Below are 23,130 nucleotides of genomic sequence, written 5' to 3'. Positions count from 1 at the left end.
TCAAATTTTATTAAATAAAATCTGAACAGTTGACAACTGAGCACCTAAACCAATATATTTTAAGATCCTCTTCATACTGTCATGCTTTGCAGGATCAGTATACAAAGCCATCACTCTGGCAAATCTGAGAGAGATGCTGTCTGAGGTCAGATGCCCTGGGAGGAAATCGTGTAATGTGGGAAACAAAGTAAAATTTACCAGCTTAAAACAGATTTACCTTATTATAGAATGTTCCATCAGGTAGTCTCTGTTTTCCCCCACAGCTTTTTTTTTTTTTTTTTGCAAATACAGTGTTGTGTCCATAATTTCAGTCATAAAGTCAAGCAAATCAGTCACATCTAGCATTTACTGACAGTAAAAAAATATATATAGTGAAGAAAACACCAGTTGTAACTGTCTCCCTCAACAATAACTTGTGAATATGTTTGAGAATACCACCCCACCTCTGATATTGCTGTGCCCCTATAGTTTTCCAGGCAGCTTTTGAAGCAGTAGCTCCCAAGTTAGGCCCCCAGGAGATTGGTCTGTGACATCTGGGTTGGGTGGGAGTTATGGCCAAACCAACTTCCAGGGACCCAGCAAGATACCCTGTTTCCACTTTTACCACCTATCGTGTTCTGCCACTAAAAATCTGCTCTCTCCCTAGACAGCCACTTTTCACTCTGAACTGTAAATCTAGAATATAAAAGGCGAGTTTGAATGAAAGGGTTTTCATTACATCATAAATTCTTTAATCTACTGTTCTTAAGATATTAAATTTTGAACACAACAATCTAGTCTGGGAATTAAAAAATCCATTATTTGCATTTAGGATTACTTAAGTACAACACGTTAATAATCTAGATTTGCTAGTATATATCTATAAAATGGAGCTAAACAGTTTTTCCTTTTTAAAGCTTCACACTTTTATTCTTAGTGTAGCTTGATTAATTGATTGACATAAAAATATTTACACACAATTATAGAAAAAAAAACATGGCACATTTTGAACCAGGGAATGTCACCTGTAGCACCTGCATGTATTATCAATTAATACCCTCCTGTCATACCCATTGCTGCGTACCCACACCATTTAATGCAGTTTAATCTGAAGTACCTTGTTGAAATGAATAAATTAAACAAAACCTGGATTGTGTAAAGCTTGGTTTACACCACTTCAGCTTACTCCGGTCTAAGCTTTTACATGCGTGAACATTTGTCGCCAGTGAGGCTGTTCTGTGTCTGATATGACCTCTTCCCCTCAACTCGCTTTATCTGTGTGGGTAGACGTGGCCTAAAATGCAGCAGAGCTGGGATCCCATCACGCAGCTTCAAATCCCTGCCACATCATATACTACCTTCCTTAAAGTGAGCAATCTGCATGCTGGTACTAAGTTACAGGGCAGGTTCCTTTACATGAATCTTGTTCTCTCCTTTTACCACTACCTGCCTCAGGAGTGCCGGGCCAGGCAGCTCTTCTGGTGCACAGGCTTTGCTGGTGGCCAGCAGCAGCCTTGTTCCTATTCTATGACTTTTAGCAGGTCTGTCTAATATTCTTCCTTGCACCTGGAAGACATATTCATGCTCAAGGCAGAATTTAGGCCATAATAATCAAACCTGTCTTTCTGAGTAATATGTCCGTGTTGCCTTCTACTTGCTTTTGTGAATACCTGCATACATTTTCTCCAGCAGTTAAGGTTAGAGAAGTAGTTCAGGGAGACTCTTACTCTCAGTACAGGAGTGGAATCATTAGGCTCAAATGGCTTCTGTCCTCAGCTGTCAAAGCTTTTGACAGAGCAGGTGCTGCTGGAAGCTGTTGGGAACAAGTGAGCAACCTGTGTGCAGCTGTGGCTGTATCATTGTGAAGCGGTTGAAGGTGGATTAATATCCCTGATGCATCTTCCTTTCAGGTTCTTCAGGGATTTGACTCTTAAAGCCTATGTTAGGGAAACCTCTTTGTTTTTTTTTTTTTTTTTTTTTTTTTTAATGTCAGGTCATGCATAATACTTCTTGTAACAGTGATTAACCTTGACCTGACAGAGTGAATCTCATAGGCCAGACAAATTTACGCTATGACTTACAAAGATGAATGATTCTGACTTGCCCAGCAAAGCTCTCTGAAAGCTCCTGATGATAAGTAATATGTAAGGCCAAGATGGATTTATTAATAAAGTATCAGTAGCAGTGCAGTCTCGGGCAAGATTCTTTACCAGTGTGGTATGGGAATTATCCTACATATATTCATCCCAGGGAAGCTCTTTCTCAAATTCAGTATAAAAAATGATCTAAAAAGCTACTTACCTTGGGGAATATCTGCCAAGATTCTTACCATTTAAGGATAAGAACTTGGATGTATAATGTCCTTAGAAAACAAGACAAAAAGAACTAAAATTCTTCATCTATGAAGATGTTCTGACCACATTACTACTCAGCTATATCCTTCAAAATTTGAGGAATACTTTTTGTTTGTTTTTGTGTTGCTTTTTGTTTTCCATATGGACAGGTTAGATACAGAATGCCATAATTAATGAGTTTCAAACCATAATTACCATTCTGGTTAGATGGTTGCTGTTAAAGACAGGACTGTGAATTCAATGATAGTGTATGGAAGAGAGTTTTAATTTTTTCCAGTGAATTAAGTGCTCACAAAAGGCAGCATATGGTCTTCTCTTTGATACTTCACACCACAGGAAAGAAAGCAGCTTTGCAGTTCAAGCAAAAGGCTTGACATCTGCCTTACTTTGTCACAGACTAACTGGCTGTGGGTGTATGAGTCATTTAGGCATAACAATTTAGAGAGAGCTGTTTAAAATTAGCTATCTATCTATCTGTGTAGTTAGGCACTTAAATTAGCTAAGTTTCAGAGTTGCAGAGTGACTGATATTTCCTACTGCAGTATAAAAAAAATTCAAATCTGTTCAGATCCTACTCATCTGCTTAAGGAGCTAAATATGGTTTTAGGTTCCAATTGCTGAAGATGTTGGCTATTAAATGATCTACTGTCTTTTTCACAAATGGAAACTGGATTCTTAGAGTTTCTTTGTCTTCTGACAATGTTTTTTGTTTCTTCATTCAAATTCTATAAATAATCAGGGTAGTTAAAAAATCAAAGGAGTAAAAAAGCTTTTGAGTCTTGCAACAACAGGTATCCCTATCATGATAGTATCACAAGTCTCACAGTATTTGAAATTTTGCTTTAGGCTTCAGATGCTGAATTACATGATTTTTTCAGGAGTCACAGGCTTTTCCTTTCTTTTTAAACATTTGTAGAGAAGGCTTACACATAGGAATTCTTGAGTGAAAAATTCAAGGAGCAAATACAAAAGCCCTTCAGTTTTATTCTTTTTAAACTCACATAATTATTAAGCACTTATCTAATTTAGAGAGCTTGGTTTGTGATTTTAAGCACTGTTTTCTTCACACAGACATTCTTGGGAAGCCAGTCACTGTTCATAGTGAATAAAATAAAGCAAGTTATTCAATGTGTGCAAATCAAACTTCAGGAGAATATACAAAGTGGGAAGAGTTCTGACCATAGCAGCAACAACTTTCCATGATTGTTCGTGCTTATTGATCCATAGCACATCTGTTCTCTGAGTCTCCACAGGCTATTCTGTGTTTATATACATACCTGGAGGGCACTTTACAACTTTACAGCAGGAAGAAACTCTTGTGACCAAGACAACCCTTTCTCTTGAGCTATCAACAAAAGAGTTTGCCAATACCAAAATCAGCTTGCCTTTAGATATTGAAATGGTTTCAGAGTTTCTCCAGCACTCTTTGATGGAAATCAAAGCCTCAACAGGATTCACTTTCATTATTGCCCACCCTCAGTGATTTAAACACCGAACTTTAAAGAAAGAAAACAATAAACAATAACTACAAAATACATTCTATCATGCATTATGATCAGAATAAGAAGAAAAATCTTCCATCAAACATTTTAGTGTAACTACTCTGACTGGTACTAATTTTATAATCACATGTTTTCTATTAGGATCTGAACCTTACTGGTATGCTTGTTGACAATGCTACAGTGGGTGAATGGAACCTCCAGGGTCTTCCAAATGATGACCTTTCAATTCAGAATGGCATCATTGTCACAAAAGCATCTAGATATCCTTTGCTGATAGATCCACAAGGTCAAGGAAAGATTTGGATTAAAAATAAGGAAAAGAATAATGGACTCCAGGTAAATAGTTAATTTAATATTTTTATGTGTGTGTCATTTCACATCATAGTTAGCCATACAGACTATTTTTTTTGTCATCATACTTTGGCCATGTGTCATTTAAATCCGATGTTTATTGTGTGCAGTTAAGCAGAAGTTAAAACAAGACTGATGCAAAGTCTGTGACCTGTCAGTATCAGGGTGAAATAGCTTGTACTGCTTTGTTGTCTCCCAGAAAGACAGTTTCAAGAGCAAATTGAAATTATATGTTATCCCATATCTATTTTTATGACAGATCTTTAATTACTTGTCATAGAGAAAGAGGAACATAGAAGGAAGTAAATGACTTACAAAATTATGACCAGACAGGATCAGGCAGTTGGTGCTGCATGGCAATAACATTTTAGGGTAAGCATTTTAAGAGGAAAATAGGGAAAGGAAAAAGGAAAGAACTGGAAAAAGAAGTATGTTCTGAGATAGAAGGGAAATCTAGTGATCTTTGAGGCATATCAAACACAAAGCCCGAAGTTAGGCTGCATCTTGATGGTTAAATGCATGTGATAAAAATACTCATTATGTATTTCTTAATTTATCCACTCTTCTCACTTTCTATCTAGGAGTGCATCCTGTTTGGGATCTGGGTCTTCTATTTAATTCAAAACTTTTTTTTTTTTTTTCTTTTTCTTTTTCCCTTCTAATCAGCCTACCCTGCATGCTTTGTTACACCAATAAGGATAAGATGGGTTATGGTAAAGTTCTAAACACCTGATATATTTTTCAGGCCAGATTGAGCATGATACTAAAGAGTTACTTGTTAATAAATCAAGTCTGTCCTACAACTGTCCATTATCACATGAATAGCATGTTATGTACTATCTTCACTCAAAATGAGAGTGATGGCTAAGAAAGAGAAACTGAGAATGAAGGTAAGGATAGTGACATCCAGACAGCTGATCACATAATAGTGATGTCCTCAGCTGAACCATTAACCATTTAGAGCTTGATCTAGATCTGTATTTCTGAGTACTGTTAAGAAAAGCCCAACATTCAATCCCACACCATATCCAGTTTCTGGTAAGATGAACATGCTCAAAAAATGGTGTAAAAACACAGCTAGAAATGTGAGTTGTATTTGCAGAAGATTTTAGGCATTTTGTGACTGTGTGAAATCTACTGTCTTACAGTAGATAATGTGGCTTCCTCTAAATTACTCTTTCTTTAGTCCCCAAAAATTGAATCAAGAAATGGTAGTGTGAGTAACCAACAGGAAACAATAGAGAGAAGGATGTATCTCATATTCCAGCCTCTTTGCAACTTTCATTTCCTACTCAGGATTTCAGAGAGCTGCAAAGCTGAGCTCAGGAGTGGCAACAGTGAATCCTTCAGTTAGGGACCTACACTGAATCTTTCCACCATGCTGTAGCCTTTTCCCCAGTAATTTTAAAGTGCCCTTCAAGCTGCAACTTCAGTTCCCTCCCTTAAGTGGCACTGACTCTGTATGTCTAGGTGGCTGCTCTCATCATGTGCCAACATGCAGCTTGCAGAAGGGGACTGCCCATTCCATTCTCTGGTCCAGTAATTGCGTAAGGATCTTATATCATAGGCTCACCAAAGCTGGGACTGGGAGATGTAGATTATAATATCATTTGCGTTTTCTCCACTACTCATACGCTATAAGCAATGATGACATTTGACTGATGAGCCAAAGAAAAATGTCCACCAGGTTTGCCTTATGTAAATATCTAGCCTATGAAATCTATGAATCCTGATGGAGCTTAACTGTTGAGCTCCTAAGTATGTTCAAAACTTACATGGCTTTGAATACACACAGATGCAGCCTCTAAATGCAGAGGAAGTTATCCAGATGAAAATTCAGTCAGTTATGGGCTTTTAGACATCCTGGTTCAGTTGTCAGCTGTGTGAGAAGAATCTGAGTTCTCCCCCTGTAAAGGCCAGGAGGAACAAAGTTATGTCAATACTCTAAATAACCAAGTGTTTAGATTATGCCTTTACATCTGGGATATTGTAATTTGCTATGGTCTTGTTACTTTTATAGTGTTGGTCGCTAACACACTAACTTCATCCCTCAGTTTCATTTGGACTAAAAATGTAGGCAACGTTCTGTTTTGGTGGATACACACATGCCTACATTATAACAAAGCTAAAAGTGCAGAGTAGTGGAACATAGTATTAATTTTTAAATAATATAGTGTTTTAAGACTGTGCAATCAGCCTCTAGATGTTTTAATTATACCTTTCTCAAAGAGCACTGCCTGCAAGACAAGGATTTATTTTAAAAGCATGTCTATCCTAGGTTTTTTTCTGGTAAAAAACACCCCACAAAACGATAGCTTAACAGATGCCTGGAAAGGCTATTCAAATATCATTTCAAAGGCTTATGTTAAATTTATTAACTTTAAATAAGTGAAAAAGACCCTATGTGATTTTTAGCAGTTTTAAGACTATATTGTAAAATGGGAACTGAATTGAAAATTCAACATCTTATGTGAGACCATGCCTCCTATGTAACACTGGTTCCCTGTCTGAACCCTATAAATATTTCTCTGCTTCACATTAGTGTTCTGAGCATAAAGCCATTAATATTTAAAGGGTATTAAGATACTACAGTGATTAGATAGATATGTAGATAAGTAAATAAATAGATAACAATAAAGACATTAAGTGCGATCCCCTTCTCTGTTAAGCTTAAAGCAAATCTTCCATTCATTTCAGCAGAGGTGAGTGTTAGTCACTAAAACATAATAATTTGTGTATATATCCCAGGATGAGTATAATTTTTGAAAGCTGCAATAGATTTTTTACTACTTTTTATGTGCTTGCATATTCATGCCATATTGTGAACTAATCTTTCTAGGTAACATCTATGAACCACAAGTTATTCAGAAGTCATATAGAAGACTGCATGTCCCTTGGCCGACCTTTGTTAATAGAAGATCTTGGAGAGGAACTTGATCCTGCTCTTGATAACATACTGGAAAAAAATTTCATAAAATCTGGTTCAGCGCACAAAGTAAGATTTATTGCGAACATGAAAGTAAAAACTAGGACAGATGCTGGTTATCTGGTAGTATGGATACTGCTGAGATTCACACCTTTGCAATGCTTAGAAAGATAAACATCAATCTTATGGGATTGGTTGGGGTTTTTTTTGTACCCTTTAAGCAGAAAGTATTAAAAGTGTCAATGTAAATATAAAAAAAAAAAGTAAAAAAAAAAGTTCATCTATTTTTCACTGGCTAACATAACTGTTTTCAAAACTGAGTAAAATGTTTTATTTTCAGGTGAAAGTAGGTGACAAGGAGGTAGATCTGATGAAGGGGTTTACCCTTTATATGACAACAAAATTGGCTAATCCTGCCTATACTCCAGAAATTAGTGCAAGAACAACAGTAATTGACTTTACTGTTACTATGAAAGGGCTGGAAGATCAGCTCCTTGGCCGTGTCATCCTCACAGAAAAGCAGGTATCTAGTAGTTTGCACTATTTGTATAGAGGGAAGACTTGTTCATTATTTGCACCACGAGTAGATATATTCTATGTCTCGGGTGAAATTAAATGCAAGAACAAAAATATGAATGAAAGTTTCGGGGATTGTGCATTTGCTGAAAGGCAATGTGATGCTGTTTTTTAATTGAACGGAGGGACCTAACAATTTATTTTAAGATCTGGCCTTGGAAAGAGAAGAAAGAAAATTATTCATTAAAAATACATCACAGGCATATATATGACATACATAAAGCATCTTTATTCCTTCATATATAGCAAAGGCTCCTTGTTCAGTCAGAAACCTCTTTTATTTCTGAATTCTTTTTTAAACTTAATTTGAATTACATGAAAAAATGCTTATGAACTTGAACTACTTTTGCTAGTCAGGCTCTAGTGTGCAAGGAGATATAAGATTTTTAAGGACCTCTCAACACTGACTTGACTCTTCCCTTACTAAAATTTCCATTGATTATGTGGAAGCAAATATAGGGAAGAAAATCCTCTCATGTGTTTTTCAGGTGTTTTATTTCATAATATGAAATATGTGGTATCCTCAAAACTAATTTGATTCCTGGATCGTTCCTATTTCTTTTTGTGTGATCTAATTTAACACCCCGGTTATCCAAAAACTTAGGAGTCAATTCTTCATAGACACTGGGGATATAGGTTTTTTACTGTTGCAGTCATACCAATAAATATATGAATGCTATGGTCCAAGTACACTATATTGAAATATTTGCTTCCTTCTTCATTAAAGTGAAAGCACAGAAGTTGTATTTTACATCAAATTGAATGACTTATTTATTTTGAATTGAGCATATCATAATTGTGTCTTTGTGAGAAAAGAAACAAAGACTAAAGTTTGGATTAGCAGAGCTGCTGCTTTAAATAAGTAACTCAGGTAGGCTTGCTCATGTGAGAGCAATTCCCCACCTAAGGGAATTCATTCCTCCTACTTCGGCTTCCCAAAGCATGTTCTAGACAGTGTGCTTTAGTGGTGCTGTCACTTTCTCTGGCCAACACTTTTCTGCCTTGCTCAAACAAGCGTTTTCTGAAGTAAGGACTGGATTCTAAGTGCCCTTCCTTCAGTCTGACAGTTACCACCAGAGGCTAGAAAATTATTTCTTATGCCCAAACTTCCTGTGAATTGCTCCGTGAAAAATGGAAACGCTGCAACAACAGGTATCAAGGAAAAACTATCCATTATCAGGGTGGGACAAATGCTAGGGATGCAAAACTTTTAATCTTTGCTCCAAGTAGATGGATATTTATATAAGCAAAATTGAACAGCATCAGCAGGAATGGCTGGGATTGAGTAATTTACCTCAGATAGGAGACAGGGGTTTAAATCAAGATAGAAATGAAATTGGTTTCTCATGACCTACATATAAGCTTCTACTTTTAACTCTCAAATAAAAAGAGAAACGTAGTCATCTCCCCACACACAGATACGCTTGCTCTGCGTTTTTTTGCCTGGGCAAAACTGTTAGAGAATTTATATTCAATGAATGTAGCAACACCTAGACTGAATTTTGGGCCAAAAATAAACTCACTGAATAATATTCGTCCACAGTGCTGTGTATCAGCTGAAGAAAGCTTCAAGGATAGTTGGTTAGTATCAGCACTACTTGCTGCACAGAGACATGGTTGTAGGTGATCAACATTTATTAAACTTCTTCCCTGTAGCAGATACAAAGAAATCATGGTTGTTTTGTGTCTTTGATCTCAATAAGAGATGAATGTCCTGGTGTAGATAGCCAGAGCCAACGGAGCTCAGATAAATTTGGTTCAAAGAAAAGACAGAGCATGAACAGAGAATCTGAAGAATAGGTTTTCTGTTACAAACAAGAAGACAAGATCAAGCTAAAGTAATAGATTAAAGGAACCAATACATTCTTAAATATTGATATAGTGATCAATGAAATATTTGATCAAAGAAGTGTTTATTCTTCTCAGCGTTAAAGGCTGCTCCTGTAACTATATGAAAAAAAACCCCACCTTGTTATCATCATCTTTTTGTACTTTGATAATGAAGTTGCTGCCACTATTTGTGTTCAGAACAGCTATTTTTAATGTTAGAAACACGGTCATGAGATCCTCTTGCAAACAAAAGCCTAGCATCTGGTATATTTGCTCATTTTCTGAAAGATATTTTTTACAAGCTTACAAATATAATGGGTGACGTGCCTGTTCTTAAACTAAGCACGTCCTTAAGTAGAATTTAAGCATGTACATAAATGCATGTTTGATTGTTCTGTAGAGCTACTCTTTTTGTGAAATTCTGATATTTTTTTTTTTTTTTTTTGCATTAATGGTAAAGGAAGAAGAGAAAATGCAGCAAATTTGAAGCTGAATTACTGATGCTTAAGTCATTCTCCTCTTTCAGGATGCAGTTATTTGTAGCTTCCACAGAGCTACATTGCATAGCTCTAGAATATATTACAAACAGGTTTCCAAATAAGAAGTTTGTGAGAGTAAAGCAATTTGTCACTTCTTTGAAATACAGGAGAGGCTCTCCTGTACTGTATAACTCTATACATCTCCTTTTTCTCTAACTTGGCATGTTGGCAAGAATGAAAATAAACTGAATCCATAGGTGTAGGCAGACTAGTATTATTAACTACCCTTTTGTTCAGGAAGGTTGGCTTGATTGATTAAATAAAGGTAGGCAACAAGGGTATCCCTCAGCTGTGTTGGACTGTGCAGTATAGATGCCTCATTTCACTTGGCATTGTGTTGTCTTGTCCATCATTGTTCCCTTGTCATTGTCCGTCTTGTAGAAATAGCATAAAAATTCCATGTGACATAGATAATAATTGTAACGTTTCCTGTTTTATAAGCAGTAGAGGAGCATATCTTGAAAAGTCACAGAATCATAGAAATTAAAAATAGAAAAGGTCATCCAGTCAGCTTCCGTAACAATGTAAAATCCATCCATACAATGCAGCGTTCAGTCCTTTGGTTTAATTTTAAACACTTAATGTGATATGGTTTTTATCACTTCCCACTGGAAACCAGTTTTAGTGCTTTGTGCATCTTACTACGAGGAAGCTTTTCCTGGTAATTCTGATGTGTTTTCGCTCCTCAGTGTGCTACATTACTCAAATAAATGCAGTATACATATAAATTACTTTAGTATATAATATTTCTGTATTTTATAGAAAAAGCAGCAAAAGCCCCCAATCTATCATGCATCAATTCATATGTTTTCTGTGTCATTGTAAGGAATCTTTCTTTGAATTAATCTTAAATATTCTAAGGAAAAATTTTGAATACAGGAACTGGAGGCAGAAAGAGTCAAACTGATGGAAGAAGTGACGTCTAACAAGAGGAAAATGCAGGAGCTTGAAGATAATCTACTCTTCCGTTTAACCAGTACGGAAGGCTCTTTGGTTGAAGATGAGTCTCTGATAGAAGTCCTAAGAATCACTAAAACAACAGCAGAAGAGGTGACTTTTGAATCCATTGCAGATACATTTTGTAATTGTAATTTAAACATTATTTGCAGACTGTTTTTTTTTTTTTTCCATTCAGAGGCACTATATAACATCTGACTTCTTAACAAATAAATAGTAGAAACATTTTTTTTTTTTTTTTTTTTTTCCTTCATAAAATGTTGCAAAATTAAACTATTACCTTAATACTTCTTTATATTCCAAGCATACTGTGCAGGTGTAAATTTGAATCGAATCCCATTGTGCTTGGTGTTTGAACACATGAAGACACAATGTCTGTGTTGAAACACTGACAGAGGGAAGAAAAACTTGACTAAAAATACTATTGTGATCTTAATCAAGACCTTTTCTTTTTGCTTGTGCAGTATAAATCACAAGTGACATGACTTAATCTACATGTTTTTTTCAATTAATTTTAAGGTCAGTGAAAAATTAAACATAGCAGCGGAGACAGAGGTGAAAATCAATACTGCACGTGAAGAATATCGGCCTGTTGCTGGTCGTGGTAGCATCCTTTATTTCCTAATTGTGGAAATGAGCTTGGTTAATGTCATGTACCAAACATCCTTAAGACAGTTCCTTGGCATTTTTGACCTATCGGTGGAAAGATCTCAGAAATCTCAGATCACAGCAAAAAGGGTAGTGTATGTAATTGAGCATCTCACCTATGAAGTCTTCAAATATACAGTTCGAGGGCTGTATGAAAATCACAGATTCCTGTTCACATTGCTTCTGGCATTGAAGATTGACTTACAGGCCAAGAAAATTTCACACACTGAGTTCGAGACACTGATCAAAGGTAATTTATCTGAAAATGTTCCTTATTTACATATGTCTGTGAACTGCCAAATTCAGATTTTGTAGTGCTGGCACTAACATGTTGTATCCAGTGGATCTAAGGTTTTTTAACTGGTGAATGAAAACATATATAACCCAAGAAGGAATTAAGATACAAATTTTCAAAAAAAGAGTAACATATTCATTATCAAAATAATGCTTAGATGAGGATATTTAACTGTTTTACATTGCAAAACAGAGGAAAAAGTCCATTACTCTGTAAGAGACTACATAGTTTTCTAATGTATGCCTCTTTGTGCTGCCACATACCTATGTCTGTGAGCTTGGACACAGTCAGATGACTTGTGAGCAGGCATGTGAATGCATGAGGACACTGTACCACATTTAAGTGTCAGTATGAAAATAGTGGAAATCTGTTACATGTTGTAAAACATTGTTATACGTGGTTTCCATTGCATTATGCCACCACTGCATGTCGATACTAAGACATAATGACAAATTAGAGTTTTAGTAAAGTGTATAATTTTGATGGGGGTAGAGCCCACTGTCTCCAAGATATGTACAATTAGGTACTGAGATAAGATAAATCCAGCCAGGTACTTGCATCCAAATATCTCAGCTTGCTTTGCAAACACCTGTTTATGTTCAGCTGTGACTCAGCTGTGTTGCAGGTGCAAATGTGCATGATGCTGGAGTGGTGCCTGAGCTGAGAGGGTGTCGAAGTTGTGCAGTCCTGGAAATGAGTGCACCACGTGCTTTCTTATTTGGCAGTCTAGGTGAAAGAAGATTGGAATAACCATAAGTCCTTTCTACATCTGGTCTGAAGACTTCAGTAGTCTTGAGTTTCCTTTTAGGTAGGGAAGTTTTATTCTAGCTCTACAAATGGAGAAAAAGCAGCACAAAAATTACTGGAATATGAACTTTGAGAGACACTGAGACTGCTTCCTCAATCCGTCTTTGTTACATGGCTCTTCTAATGCAAATTGTAGGTCTTCATGTCCTGGTTTACAAAGACTTTTACTCCCTAAATTATAGAAATAAATATTTTTTATTACTTGTATTTTTTTTTTATTTAATGGTTGTTTTCCTCTATAATGCTTTTCACTTTGCAGGAGGTGCCAGTTTGGATCTGAATTCTGTGGAACCAAAACCGAAAAAGTGGATCCTTGACATGACATGGCTCAATCTTGTGCAGTTATCAAACTTGTACCCTTTTAATCAACTTCTGGTGCAAGTTGTTAGGAATGAGAAGTCTTGGAAAGCTTGGTTTGATGAAGAAGCACCTGAAAAAGCTATTATTCCAGATGGGTATGACAGCTTATTGGATCAATTCCGTAAACTGCTCCTTGTTCGTAGCTGGTGCCCTGATCATACTGTTGCCCAAGTAAGATATGCTTTCATACAATGCTTATGCCGTGTGGCATCTCCTGTAGAAATGCTAGTTCCAAACTTATGTTCTCTGAAATTGTTTTTATGGTAATATTTGTTGCAGCATGAGCTATTTTGAAAGTCAGATATTGGAATCCTTATAATAAAAACTTATGAAAGAAATATTTATCTAATTGCAATGAACTAGAAAGGTCATTGCAAAACATGAAATAAATTGTGTTGGAGCTTTAAGAAACTATTGTTTTGTGTGGTACTTCTGAAGTAGAGTCATGAAACTTGTAAAGCAGTTGCATTCTTCTGGTGAATCAGAAGATAAGTCCCTATTTATTCACAGAAGTGGAAAGAGAACAGTTCACTTTGATGACAGGTGCACTAAAATAGCAGATAAACTGTTTTCCTGCCCTCCATGCTGAGGAAGAAATAATTAAGACTGTATCACGGCATGTATCATAAAAGAAACTGCAGCAGACTGGCAGTTTCTCCAGTCTGTCATATTTGGATTTTTCTTTATGCAGGTCTAAAAGAGACATATGAGCCTATGAGCATCCTCTTTTCACTTTTTCTTTCTTTTTTTTTTTCTTTAGATACACTGGAAAGTAGTACTTCTGATTACCTGCATACCTCAACTTTACATATCATATGTTGTGATAGCATCTGTGTTGTATTTAGGGGACACCATTTTTTCATGGACCTCTTTTTCAACATGACCCCTTCTATCCTTTTCCTTCTCTTCAGCTGATACATAAGAGACAAGTATGGGATCTCCATCTGCTATAATTTAAACAGACCAAAATGAGTTACTGCTCATTTATCAGCACTCTTATTGTTTTGGACAGCCATCTTTGAGAAAAAATGCCTCTGAACAATGCTTTCAAAACCTGCATTTTTTTAAAATTTTTTGAGGAAAGGGTGTCCTTTTTGTTGCTATCTTCATTATCTCTTCTTTACCTACTGTGTTTCTGCAAGTGTTACAAAATTTTACCTCTCTTTGCTAGGACAGAAGTTACACTTAATAGTGGATGATTGAGTTATTTTTCCTGGAATTGATGTCTTCCTCAGTCTACCTTGTTGCTGGGTGTTTCTCTCCATAATACATGCCTCAGAATCTGTGCTAGTAGTTTACACAGTTGGAAAATCGTATCAGTCAAAAAAGCATTTCATACACCAGGATAGCTTTAGAAGTTCTTTTAGAAAATGTCTGTGAAAAGAGGACAATAGAGGCATAGGAAAGGTTTGACTTTAAGGATAAATTCTAAGCTGTATTTATGTTGTAGAAATAGATATTGAGTATAAGAGACTTGAATTGGATAACCACTGGACAGGAGAATTTGTTTGAAGTTCCAACAAATATATGGGAGATTGCAACTGGGTCAGATGAAAGATCTGTCTAATCTGCTATGCTGTAGAGACAGTGTCAACAATACATGCTTAGAGGAGCTAAGAATGGGGCTGGTATAGAAAAACTCTTTTGTTTGGCTATCCACCAAGCTTTAGCAGTCAGTAATTTAAGGGCAATACCTGGGCTGTCCTCAGAGCCGACAGTGGATCTATTCTGCATGGATTTCTTTAGTTCTTAAAAAAACATTTAGCATCCTCTAGCAACAATGTTCACAGGATGGCTGTTGTGTGAGCAGGATTCTTTTCTTTCTTTGAAGTTTTCTATCTGAGAATTTCAAAGGCTTCCTCCGGTGGACTCTAATTTTTATTACACCAAGGTTGAAAATGAAAGTTTACAAAGTTGTTGCCCTCCAGTGTAGGTATGGGTAAATTCCACATCAGTGATTAATACTAAATAAATTTTTTAAAAATTTAAAAAAAAAGGTGTATGTTTCTGGTAACTTTGTTGGGGTTTGGTTGTTTTTTTGTTTTGTTTTTTTTTTTTAGGCTAGACACTACATTGCAGAATCGCTTGGAGGGAAATATGCAGAAGGATTTATTCTTGAAATGGAAGCAATGTGGACAGAAAGTGACTGTCGAACGCCTTTGACATGTTTTTTATCAACAGGGTCTGACCCTACTGAAAATATAGAACGTCTTGCAAAATCTAAGGTAGCCTCCTAAACTGAGTTTTCTAGAGTTGATAAAAACATTTTAAACTATCCCTTTGAACTGGAAATGGTATTTCCACATTTTATAGATGTTCAAATGATTATATTTATATTCATACCTGTGTTCTCTGGAAGTTAGTTTTGGGCCAGTAGCCAAAATGCATTTACCAAGGAAATGGATATGTTACATTCTTGCTTTTTCTAGTAGTTTGATTCCAATGAGCCCTCTGTCTTTATCCAGCAGACTATGATAGTCCATTACTTAGAGAAAGTACTTAGCTATAAGAACAAAACCATACTTGTGTTTTGCACTATGTTGCATTCACTGTGGCAGCTGATATTAATGCTGATTACAGGAAGATATTGAAAAAAATCATAAATATAGTGACAAGATAAAGTAATTTAGAGACCCTACCATTCAATCAGTTCACTTGATGGAGATGTTCAATGTTTCTTACATCACAGCATCACTTTAAGGCACTCTGTGCTTTATGTTTTATGGTTCACAATGTATTAATAGATGCAAGTATAATTTTCCCAAGAAAGTTATTCACAGTGGATATCCATAAATTTTCCTCGCTGTTAGAATGCATCTTCATTTAGAGGTGCAGGATTTTGATATGCACTAAGTAAGACTTATATGCAAAAATGGGGAGCACCTACAAATCTCTTTAGCATAATACTTAGAAAGTTTAGATGCTTGCTCTCTTTGAAAATCAAGACTCTCTTATTTTATTTGTCTGACCATGATAAAGAGTAATTAAATTATGATCCCACTCTCACTTGACTGTTTAAACTTAGGAATCTTAAATCTGAAGTTGTTGTCATCCTTGTCCTCAAAAACTGTGCAACCAGATAACCAGCCAATACACAGACATAGGGAGAGTAAAGGACAGCAGTTGTGAGTGAGATTTTTAGGTTTATTAGAAGAAATGAGTTGGAACGACAATTTTATTCCTATTCACAAAATATTCTATTGCCTTTTCCTAAGATATGAGAGACATTTTGACTTTGCAGAAGATTTGAAATTAACTGCAAGAATACTTATAGACTACAAATGGGCAAATTTTTTAGTCCCTTTTCAAGTCCAAGTAAACACATTAGGTGGTTGTGATTGGATTGCTGTTCTCATGGCCCATGGTATGAATACAAATGGAGTATCAGTTTTGTGATGATGTTTTCATTCACTGATTCATCTCTTTAACATGTGTCCTGTGAAGTGGACTCCTAGATAGGTACTTACCCTGTCTCCAGTAGGAGTTAGTTTCTGTAATCTAGAAAGAGTGGCTCCTTTGAAGGCAATTCAGAGCACACGATTGAAACTTAACTCTGACTTGCATCAAGGAGTTGAGTATCCCATTGGCCATGTACGGGGATGAAGGACACTAACCTAATAGAGTTGCTTGAAGTCAGCTGGTCACTTAGAGTCACTTGCAAGGAGTGGAACAAAATACTCTTCCATTCTGTCAAATCTTAAGCAAGACCTTAGCCTGTCTGGGGAAGTGCTCGTAGGTAAATGTGACTGTTAGAGCAGTTTTTACTGTCATTCTGAAAGTATATTGCAGTGGGCAGTTTTAGTATGTTTTAATGCTTTAAGGAAACGTATAGAAAGTAAGGTTGCAAAAGAGCTAAAGGGATTGCCTTGTTTATTCATACATGGTTATGAACAAGGCAACATCAGCTAGACTGTCATAACCTAAGTTCAGCTGTAATGTCAACTGTAATTGGAAAGTTTACTGTAATGTTTAACTGTAAAGTTCTTGTCAAAGCTCTTGAAGTAAAGATCTTACCACACAGCAAATCAAAACCTTTCAAATTTACAAAAGCCATTCAAATTCTGTAAATCAAACTACAAACACAGATCTTTTCTTAAGTAAAAACGTATATTAACACTGTGGGACTGAAGGAGCACTTCAGTAGTTCTCTAGCTTTTGAAAACTGTATCCAGAAATTATTTACATTTTCAGAAACATTTGCAAGAGGACTTTGTGCTTATTTTCCTATTTTGTCAACAAATTGTACTTTGTTCCTCTCTTTCTCTGGGCTTTCTCTACTTTTTTTTTTTTTTTTTCCAGAATAAACCTTTGAATTAACATAGGTTAGCCTCACAAAGGATCTGACCTTGGTATATATGCGATTCTACACCTTCAAAGTATCTTAGTTATTGTTCTTTTTTTTCTTTAGTGATAGAAAACTTCCAAAAGATATGCTGAGTCTATTTTTCGGTGATTTCTCTTTTGCAGGCAGGATTTGTGGTCTTAAAATGGATTGTCAGTACTGATGGTACCTCTAAGTATGATATTAATAATATAAATAAATATCTGCAGTTAGAAATGTTCAAATTTGTGACCAGAATTTATTTTTCACTCTAAAATTTAGTTGTTCAGGTGTCCTTCTCCCAAAGAAATGGAAACAGTATCTGTGACTACTGAGCTATATAACCTTGTTTATAAACCAAGCAAGCTCTGTCTTAAAACTAGTTGAATTGCTGCCCCCTTTACTTTCACTTGGAGATAGAGTGAAAATTTAGCTTTCTGAATTAAAATTAAGTTCATTATGCCTATCACTTTGATTTCATTAAAACCAGATACTTTTATTATTGTAGAGATAGTTTCTTCTTTCAAGGAATGATGCACAGAGCCTTCAAGAGAACTGTCAGGGCCACTGTAGTTACTGAAATGGTATTATTTTCATCTGGATAGCAATGTATTAAGATGACACAGATATATTTATTGGTATGACTCACTATTGAAACATTCTGTATGCAGACATTTTGATAGAATTCTTTCAGAAGGAGTAAAATGAGGATAATCCATAGTGGAAAATATTTTTTCCTTGCCTTGATGTTTTTATAACCTTTAATGATTGTACATTTGAGAAGTAACATTGCTGAGAAGAGCAAATTATGAGCAGATGCTTTGTTAGGGAGTAATGTACCAGCTGAATATTTATGCACTCTGCAGGGGTAGTCATAGTCTTTGACTTATGGAAGCACTGGCTGTACTCAGATACATCTTAGAAATAGTAAAGTTTTTACTCCTCCAGCACATAGCCAACTTCACAGGCTATTTAGCTTTGCTTCTTTTAGCTACAATTTCAGGTTTTACTGACCTGAGAGCAGGATTTAACTGCTTTCCTATCTTGAGCATTCTCTTCTTAAATCTTTTGCGAGGATGTGGAGGATCATATACAGCAGCTGGATTTATACTGTTCAGTAAAATCAGGTCAGGGCCTGTCCTGTGACCCTAAGGCCAAATGACCCAGCACAGCTTGTGTCCATACACTTAACCTTTTTCTCCTGTAGAAGTAGGGCAGCCTCGTCCATGCTGTTTAGGACTAGATGACTTCCTTCTTTTTTGTTTCACAGTGATAAGGTCCCAGTGGCAGGAAAATTTAAGATTAACCTTTGTAGCTCTCAGCCAGCTGAAGACAGGTCCAGATTGATAGGTCTTTATGCAGCTCATTGCTCACAGCATGAGGGATACTCAGCTATATGTCCTGAACATGAAACCATCATGAAATTGTATTTTCATCAATTCCCTTGCCCTCAGAATGCATATAGAATAATACGCTCAACTTGATAATTCAGGGTTTGATAATTCGTATTTTTCCTGGTAGGATTCAGAGAACCAACCTAAGTTAGGGAACTACTTGTTTAGCAAAATTTAGCAAGAACAAGGGTAGTAAGAACAATAAGGAAGAGGGGGTCAGCCTGTACTATACTTACTTGTACTAGACTTGTATAGTCCTGATAACAACCTAGTCAGCTTGTAAGAGCTTGTATCATCTTCTCCCTTTCTGAACTGCTGGCATTCTTCTCCCATGGCCTCTGGAGGAAAGACTCCATACATTTCCAGAATTCCTGTGTTTGCATTTATGCGCTTTGTCTCTTCTGAATCCACAAAACTAACAGCTAGAAAAGTAACTAGAACTAGCAGATCACCAAACTGGAATCACTGGCTCCACAACTGCCAATTAACAATACAGGCTGTTTGCTGAAGGATGACTTAATGTGAACCAATTTTTCCTGTCCTGCCTGCTTCCTTGACAGTTCTCTGTTAAATGAAATAAATATGTTCAGACAGTAAAAAGACACCAAAATTGTAGGCTTTACTCTGTGCATTAATTATTATGTCAAGATTTAATATCTGCCCATCTCAAGGTAGTCCACGTCATAGGAAAAAGATTAGTCAGGCAGTTATGTTGGTGTGTCTCTGTCCTGCTTTATTTCAGAAAATGGGGAAAAGGAAGGGAAAATGTTCCTGTTGCCTTATCCCATAGATTTTGTCCAACCTGCAAATAAAGATTATGTCCAGTGCATGTAGTTTTCTTTCAGCAGGTAAAAGATAAGAGCAGATTGGGGGGGGGTTTGTTTTTTTTCTTTACTCTGTTTTAATATAATCAGTCTCCAGTGATATTAGCAATTTTCTTTTTGTGGAACAATGTCACTACACATGGACCTACAGAAGCAATACATCATGTGTATAATAATTCTAAAAATATATATATATATATACATAAAAGAAACTCTTTTTTCCTTTCAGAACATTCCATGTCATGCCGTTTCAATGGGTCAGGGCCAAGAAGTCCACGCAAGGCGCCTCTTAAATCAGTGCATGCAAGATGGAGGATGGCTCCTTCTACAGAACTGCCACCTTGGCTTGGAGTTTCTTAGTGAGTTAATGGACACCATTACAACAACAGAATATATGAGTGAAGATTTCAGGACCTGGATCACTACAGAGGCTCATCCAGAGTTTCCTATTAATCTTTTACAGTCCTCTATCAAATTTACTAATGAACCCCCTCAAGGTAGGAAATCATGCTTTTCTATAGTTTTAGGGTTGATTTTCCCCCCACACCCTCTGTATCACTATACTCTGTGCAGTGTTTAGTTTTTATTCTCTGTTGTTTCATTAGCTAAAAATAGCAGTGTAAGTCAATCTTGCAATGTGTAAAGGATGATTTTTTGGGGGAGAAAAAGGATATTGTTTGGTTTTGTAACAGAAATTGATGGTGATTTTGTTGTTTGTGTAGAACCTGTGGATAACGGCAGTCAGTGGTCCTTTCTTAAGCTCACTCTTTTGTTTCTCTCCTGTTGACCCCACACAAGGATGCAGAGGGGGACTGATCCTGTGCTCTACTGGATAAGGAAAAGGAAGGACTCTTCTGAATACCTAATCTCAACCTCCCAAGCTGCAGTATGTAGCTGTGGCTGTTGCTTCCTCTTATGTCATTTGGCACTGCTGACGGGAGACTGACCTCAGGATCTTTGTAACTGTCCTTCAAGTATTTGTGAGCTGCTACTGAATCACTGCTTAGCTTCTGTCACAGACAAGAGAGTTAAAACAACACATAGTGGATCTGAATACTAGGGTTTACTTAAGATTTGGATTTTTATGCTACTTGCTTATTCTACATACTCACTCTCTCATACTCCCAGCCTCCTATATTACATTCATTTCATCTTGGCTTCCTTTCCCATTGGAGAGATTGCTGCTGGCCCAGGAAGGTCAAGCAAAAAGTCATGCTGGTTTCATGCTGTGCAGATACTTGCTTCTACCAGTCTTGGACATTTCTGGCCTAGGTCCCTGGGCATCCCCTGATATTTGCCTCTGCACAGCTCCCCTACCTCCAGGACTTTCCCTGCTTCCAGGATGTTTCCTCAAGCTAGGATGTTCATCTCATACTTTTGGGGCCTAAGTCCCCCAGTTTTCCTAACCTATGTAGTCTGTGTGCAGAAGCACAATGTGTGATCAGCGTCCTGATTGGCAGTTCTGACTCATGTTTCTGTATAACTTGGAGGATTCAGGATGCTTCACTTTTTGTAGCCTATATCATCTGCAGCTAGCAAATAGCACATTTGTCCTTGAGAGTTCAAAATTTCAGTTTTGGACAGTCACCATCCCTTGTACATGCCCACAATTATCTGCTGCCTTTTAGTATTCACAGTTTAAGATGGCTTTTGCATACCTTTTTGCATACCTTTTGCTTTTGCCTTCTCTTCAACAGACTAAACAAATTCAGCCTTCTTGTTCTGTCTTTGTAGGTCATCTTTATTGCCCCATTCTCTGTTTCCACACCTCCCTTGTGTGCCAAATGTGGACAATACATCTGAGGGGAAGCCTGATCAGTGCGAAGTGGAAAGTGAAAAAAGCTTCCTTCAATCTGCTGGCTGTGCTTCTTCTAAGACAGTCCACTATCTGGATTGCTTTATTTGGTAGAAGAATGTCATTGTGTCTTATAGTCAACCTGGCATCTGCGATAACTGTGAAGTGCTTACCAATAGACCTCAGCTAGCAGATCTCATCTTGTACAAACACATGGGATTATTATGCTGTAGGCACAGAACTTTGCACTTCTCCTTGTTGAACTTCTTGCAGGTTTTTGTTGGCCAGGTCTTAGTCTCTTGCAAGATCCCTCTGGACTGATGCTCTGCCATTTAGTATGTCAGCCACAGTCCCTAATTTAGTATTGTCTGCAAATTTGCTGAGGTTGCCTTTTGTCTTTTTATCCAAGCAACTGGCAAAGATATTGAAAAATATTTGTCCCTGATGTACTTAGCTTTTTTTTTTTCTGGCTGCTGGGATATCTTAAGACATTGTTTACTGATTATTCTTTAGGCCTAGGAAACCAACCTGCTAGCCTTCTACAATAAGATGATGGGTTTAGTGGATAAGGGGAAACCATGTTGTCTACCTTGATTTGAAGAAGGCTTTTGACACAGCTCCCTTATACATCCTTATAGACATATTGATGAAGTAGGCATTAAAGAATTGGACAGTGAGGTGGACTGAAAATTGTGTGAACTCCCAGGCTCAGAGGGTTGTGGTCAGCTGCACAAATCCAGGGGTCACCAGTGATGTACCCCAGGGGTAAATACTTGGTCCAGCACTGTTTAAAATTTTCACTAATGACCTGGATGATGGGACCCTCAGCAAGTTTATAGTTAGTATAGATAATCAAAGTGAGAAGAATGAGCTGATACAGAAAAAGGCCATGTTGTTCAGTGGGAGTTTCACAGACTGGAGAAATGGTCTGACAGGAATCTGCTGAATTTTGCCATAGGGAAATGCCAAGTCCTCCCCCTGGGGAGAAAGCAGCTCATTCGCCCATACATGAGGGGGCTGACCAGCTGTAAAGCATCTTTGCAGAAAGGGATCTAGGGTTTCTGATGAAAATCAAGTGGAACATGAGACAGCAGTATGGCCTTGGAGCAAAGATGGCTTGCAACACCCTCAAATGCATTAGGAAGATCATTTCCAGCAGGCTGAAGGAGGTCATTCTCCTCTACTTAGCTGCGGTGAGAGCACATTTGAAGCAGTGTCCAGGTGTGACCTCCCCAGTACAAGAAAGACATGGACAGAATGAGTCCAGCGAGAGGCCACAAAGACGCTAAAGAGATTGGAGAACATGACATACAAGGACAGACTGAGAGTGCTATAATTGTTTAACCCTGAAGAGAGAAGGGGTATCTTGTCAATGCATATGTGATCGGAGTGATCAAAGCAGCAGAACTTTTCTCAGTGGTATCATGTGACAGAAAGAGAGGGGATGGGACACAAGTGGAAATCCAGGAAATTTCAATCCAGCATCAGAAAAAACAACCCACTGTGAGGGTGGCCAAATACTGGAACAGCTTGTTCAGTGAGTTTGCAGACTCCATCCTCCAAACCCACATGGACAAGGCACTGAGCAATCAGCTCTAGTTGCCCCTGATTTGAGAAGGGGTATTGTGCAAGGTGACCAAGATCCAGAGGTCCCTTTCAACCTCAAATATTC

At 37.1% G+C, this 23,130-nt stretch overlaps 1 protein-coding gene across 1 annotated transcript in view; it reads left to right on the top strand.

Annotated features, from left to right (window-relative positions):
* The window catches only part of LOC113476231 (dynein heavy chain 5, axonemal-like), a 170,286-nt gene that overhangs the window by 112,922 nt on the left and 34,234 nt on the right, over positions 1-23,130 (top strand). The window contains exons 62-69 of the mRNA XM_026841585.1: positions 3,977-4,171; positions 7,026-7,181; positions 7,453-7,635; positions 10,937-11,107; positions 11,534-11,912; positions 13,024-13,295; positions 15,185-15,349; positions 19,893-20,160. Coding sequence (XP_026697386.1) covers positions 3,977-4,171; positions 7,026-7,181; positions 7,453-7,635; positions 10,937-11,107; positions 11,534-11,912; positions 13,024-13,295; positions 15,185-15,349; positions 19,893-20,160 — 1,789 coding nt within the window. The remainder of the gene's footprint in view (positions 1-3,976; positions 4,172-7,025; positions 7,182-7,452; positions 7,636-10,936; positions 11,108-11,533; positions 11,913-13,023; positions 13,296-15,184; positions 15,350-19,892; positions 20,161-23,130) is intronic.

This window comes from Athene cunicularia, assembly GCF_003259725.1.
Source record: "Athene cunicularia isolate RWA chromosome 2 unlocalized genomic scaffold, athCun1 chr2_part1, whole genome shotgun sequence".
NCBI classification, from domain to species: domain Eukaryota; kingdom Metazoa; phylum Chordata; class Aves; order Strigiformes; family Strigidae; genus Athene; species Athene cunicularia.
Note: the sequence above shows the minus strand (reverse complement) of the source record. Positions and strands in the feature narration are given on the sequence as shown.